This window comes from Anopheles funestus, chromosome 3RL, assembly GCF_943734845.2.
Source record: "Anopheles funestus chromosome 3RL, idAnoFuneDA-416_04, whole genome shotgun sequence".
Classification (NCBI taxonomy): domain Eukaryota; kingdom Metazoa; phylum Arthropoda; class Insecta; order Diptera; family Culicidae; genus Anopheles; species Anopheles funestus.
Window position 1 is genome coordinate 47045722 of NC_064599.1, and position 4977 is coordinate 47050698.

The following is a 4977-nucleotide window of genomic DNA, read 5'->3' on the forward strand; positions in this document are numbered from 1 at the left end:
CGGAAAAATACGGAAGAAGTGCTGCGCCAAAATCAAGAGCTGCTTAATCTAATAACAAATCAAATTGAGGTGCAGAAAGAGGCAACGGCAGCATTGAAAGAAGCTACTGCAGCTTCTAAAGCTCAAATAGAAGTGCAAAAAGAATCAACGGCAGTGTGGCGAAACACAACAACAACACAACATTTCTTCAGAATATTAGCTGCAATAGTCGACACACCATACAATAGTGCCCAACAAGTTTTCACCAGAAGCGCTGCAGACAATGCTCGGTTCCGGGGAAATTTGGCAGCGCTGAGCAACGTCCGTACACACGTGCCCGTGTCAGGATACGACACACAGTCGATGATCACCCGCTCACCAGAACGGACCTCGCGAACACGATACGCAAAGTGAATGCAAAAGAATATACGTGTGAAATAGTCCAATAAATATTACACTGCAAATATATTGGCTATTATTGGTAGAGTTTAATTAGTCCGTAGTGATTTAGAATTAAGGTTTCATGAATTTTTTAAGAACTGAACTGATGTGAACTAAACTGTGGATTACGCAACGATTGTAATAATAATATAGATACTCTAAAGAATACTTATTGTGTTTTGTTCAATTTATTTTATGTTTATTCACTTGGTTCACCATCTAAGTTATGCGCAATACACATGTTGTGTAAAGCACAACATACGTTTGTGATTTGAGCTGCTTTTATGGGTGTGTAATGCAGCTGTCGAGCACCTAACAAGCATCGAAATCTGTTTTTCAGCAAACCGATTGTACGCTCCACTATTTCCCTGTCCCTTGCATGGTTTTTGTTGAATGCAGCCTCTGGTGTGTCTGGAGTAGCGTTACGTTTTGGTGTAACTAACCATGGCTTTGATGGGTAAGCAGCGTCGGCTGTAAAGTAAACATACGTCATAAACATTCGCAAATACGGTGTTATTGCTGTTTTTTACCTAATACTTGAAAACCAGCTTCTCCACGGTAATGTTTTTCAGCGAAAAACTCATCTATGCCACACACACTCCAAACATGCGAGTCGTGATTGGCTCCGGCGTATTTCGCATTAACGTATCGAATTTTCATCAGATGGTCACAAACCTACAAATCAGAATGCACAAAAATGTAACTGAAGTATGAATGAGAAGGGCCAAAACGTTTGCTTTACTTACAATCATCACGATTAAGCTGTAGTAGCCCTTACGATTGAAATGTTGATCCCTACTTTCCACCGGTGCAATAATTTTGATGTGTGTACCATCAACACACATCACAACAACAGGGATGCCACTTCGGGAAAAAAATATCGTCGGGCGTCTTGCTGCTCACTTGGATCCATTTCCAATGCAATGTACATATTTGTGCGCCAACGTTTCTTCCAAAATTTTTAAGCACTTGGTAAATGCCACAGAAAAAGTTGGTTGTGCAATTGCTACATTGAAATCTTTCCCGGTTCCGTTTTGGTAACTGCCCTCCGCAAGAAACCGCAGTGTGGCAGCCAGCATTTCTTTTGGCGTGAGACCTTTTGCCCTTACCGAAGGAAACTTTGGCTCAATCTCATGAAGAATTTCGAGGAAAATTTTCTTCGATACACGAAAATTTTTCTTAAATCTGAAAAGAACAACCACGAGAACATATCAAAAAGGTTTTACACAAAAGTTTCACGGGCTTAACTCACGCTTGACTGGTAAGATCCAAAGGATCGAACATACTACGAAGCAGACGACGTTGTTTAGCGAGATCTTCCGTTCTTTCATCATCGCTACTGCTATCATCGCTCACATAATTTGAAAAAATCATTTTGCTATGTTAAATTTCAGCTGCAACACAAACTATCCTTTCAATAAGAACAAATGTTTATACTTTTTTTTTTTTCTTTTTGTTGATTTCGTCACTTTGACACATTGATTTTGAAGGTTTAACGAAAGAATTAACTCAACGAAACTTGTCTGTCTCAAGAATGGTTTCATAATACAATTTTATTTTCCGTTTGAATTGACAAGCTTGTCTTGAGACTTTTCCGTTTGTATCAGATAATCAGGGCTATTATATGCCATTACTGCCAATGGTTTCAATTTTGGAGCTTGAGCTTTGGATGTTGCATCCGTCGTTGGAACCATGACGGGTTCATGTTTTGTTGACAACATTCTAACATCGCGAACATCTCTCCATTTCAGTACTACAATACCATTTTGGTCTTCTTTAGCTACCATTTCACCTTTTTTCAACGGATAAGACATGACTTCTGTTGGCATATTTTTTTTGTTGTATCTTACTGTTCCAACTACGTGCGTCTTACAATTTAAAAATTTTTGAGCTAGTTCATAACTAGTATAAAAATTGTCGACAAATAATGTGCGTCCTTCATTCAACAACTTTTCTGTTAGTTCGATACAAACTTCTTCCGCTACACCAATTTGCCTTTTTTCGGTGGATTTTTTTCCAGAATAAATTTGCAAGGGCCAGGTGTATCCTTCTGTAGAGCACAGTTTGAACAATTTTATACCATACTTATGGGACTTTGTTGGAATGTACTGCCGAAATACAAGACGTCCTCTCCAGGGAACCATTGTCTTATCAATAACAATGTCTGCACCAGGTGAAAATACCTTCTGATATGTAGTTGTTAATTTTTCCACGAGTGGTAAAACTTTCCTTAGTCTGCCATTGTCTTCTATAGCTTCATTATTGGCGAAATGTAAATTCGATAACAGTGCTTCAAACCGATTACGGGACATTGTTCTGCGCGGTAATGGAAAATCATATATGGGGTCTGTTGACCAACACTTCTTCAACGGTGTTTGCACCAAACCCATCCAATCAGTAGTGCGATAAATTTTTTAATTTCTTCCGACGTGGTTGGCTTCCATCTTTGCTTTGTAGAGTTTTCATTGGTTGTATATCCGACAAATTTCTGTTCTGCGTATCTATTAGTTTCAGCAACTACAAGGTTTACTAAATCTTCATCCAGGAAAATCGCCAGCACTTCACCTGCACTGATATCCGTCGGCAAATCCAACAAAAGTCCACTTTTTCCAGTGAAAGGAAAAGATTTTTGCCTGCCGCAAAATTCACCCCATTGGATATTTGACAACGAGTTAGTTGCATTGTTCAATCCTATTTCTTCATCCACAGCCAGTCCATGAAGTATTTCTTCCAGATCATCACTTGAATATGTTCCCTCAACATCGGAGACCGAGCATGACTCTATGCGATTTTTTGATTTCTTTCCAGTATTTATCTCCTCATCACTACTCTCCTCACTTTCAACTATACGGAACATTTCACTAGAAATTATGATGGGCACTGAACCGTATTTCAACTGAGTAGAACCAAGCAACTGAAGTGTAATGACTTTGCACAATCCAAATTCAAGAAATTAGTAGCTACAGGCCAGAACATGTTCGAACAGGTTTTATTCATTTCTGTCAGGTTATTTTCAGAGTAAAAAAACAGTCAGAATAAAAATAGAACATCGGTACTGTTGCAAACGCAACAGGGCAACAAATAATCCGACTACGAATTCGCGCTTTTTAATATTCTTTATTACACTTTTACAATTGTTTTGGGATAAGAGCAGAAGCAAAAAATTAAAAAATTTAACGTGTTCTTCTGTCGGATGTTTCTTCGCTACAAAATGCGATTTGTCGTTCGCGCCCGCTCATCGCCTCGGTCATCGCCTTCGCCTGTCGGTCATCGACATAGCACTCATCTTCCTGAGTGCATACCGGCAGGCGCACTCGGGTTTGGTAAATCGGGCTCGTTTCACGCGCACGTCTGTCACCCTCCTGTCAATCGTCATCGACGTTGCTTTTGTCAACACTGGCCCCCAGTGTTTCAGCTTGTTGAAACACTTCCTCGTTGGTCGATGTCGATAGCTGCTACTTTAACAGCCGGTCGTTCGCATGTTTTTCCGGTTGCCAAACACACATGTACTCGCCGAACTGCTCCGTCTTTGGATTGTATCGCGCGGATTATCCGACCTTTGGGCCAACAACTTCGTGGCAGATTTTCGTCGATGATCAGGACTACGTCACCTTCTTTCAGTGGTTCACGTGGCTGGTACCACCTCGTCCTTCGGGTAAGGGTAGGAAGGTAGGCTGCTACCCATTTTCGCCAAAACATGTTGGCGTAGATTTGCGACGTTTTCCAATTGTTGCGTATCGTATCTGGTGAGTCGTCAAGTGTAACGAAGGGTTTTACTCCAGCCGACGACCCTAAAAGAAAGTGATTAGGTGTTATTGGGGCATCTTCCTCACTATCAACTGGCACATCCGTCAACGGACGAGCGTTCACGATGTGCTCGACTTCGATCAGCCAGCTGTTCAATATAGCGTCCGTCGGTTGCCTCGTAAACTCGATATTGCGTAGAGTTTGTTTTACCGTCCGAACTAGTCGCTCCCATGCCCCCCCGAAATGCGGTGCCGCTGGCGGATTGAAGCTCCATTTTGTGTCCGGTAAGCCCATCGTTTCGATCATCTCATTCACGTTTACCTCTTTTAGGGCCTCTCGAAGTTCACGACTTGCACCGACAAAATTAGTCCCTCTATCTGACAAGATTTCGACTGGCGTTCCGCGACGAGCGATGAAGTTTCGTATCGCTAGGATGCACGAACTGGTCGACAATGAGGGAACTGTTTCGATGTGTATCGCGCGCACCGTGAGGCAGGTAAACAATACTCCCCACCGCTTTTGTGTCTTGCGTCCATTTACTACGATGAATGGCCCAAAATAGTCGATTCCGGTGTAGCTAAACGGGCGTGAGAAGGGAGATAATCGAGAGACTGGTAGATCTCCCATCATGGGTTCGCATACGGCGGCTTTCCTCACTCTACAAAATTGGCAATTGGTTCTCACCCTATGACAGGCCATTCTTAGAACAGGAACGTCATATTTTTGTCGTACCTCATTGATGACTGTCTGGTGATTTTGATGCCTGTACCGTCGGTGATAATCGTCCACGATAAGATCGGTGACCTTTCC

The 4977-nt window shown here is 41.9% G+C and overlaps 1 protein-coding gene across 1 annotated transcript; it reads right to left on the bottom strand.

Moving 5' to 3' along the window:
- Nucleotides 1–466: 466 nt before the first annotated feature.
- On the bottom strand, nucleotides 467–3884 carry LOC125767790 (putative nuclease HARBI1). The gene is made up of 3 exons (XM_049434689.1): nucleotides 1167–3884; nucleotides 951–1095; nucleotides 467–891 (listed from the first exon to the last, which is right to left on the bottom strand). Exons 1-3 carry the CDS (start codon nucleotides 1263–1265, stop codon nucleotides 620–622), a joined length of 516 nt encoding a protein of 171 aa, XP_049290646.1. The 5' UTR covers nucleotides 1266–3884; the 3' UTR covers nucleotides 467–619.
- Between the last annotated feature and the right edge of the window lie 1093 nt (nucleotides 3885–4977).

Coding starts and splice junctions, on each gene's coding strand:
- LOC125767790 (XM_049434689.1), bottom strand. CDS start 1,265: ATGTGTGTTGATGGTACACACATCAAAATTATTGCACCGGTGGAAAGT. Junction 1,096..1,166: donor ACAGCTTAATCGTGATGATT/GTAAGTAAAGCA, acceptor TCTGATTTGTAG/GTTTGTGACCATCTGATGAA. Junction 892..950: donor AGCTGGTTTTCAAGTATTAG/GTAAAAAACAGC, acceptor TTTACTTTACAG/CCGACGCTGCTTACCCATCA.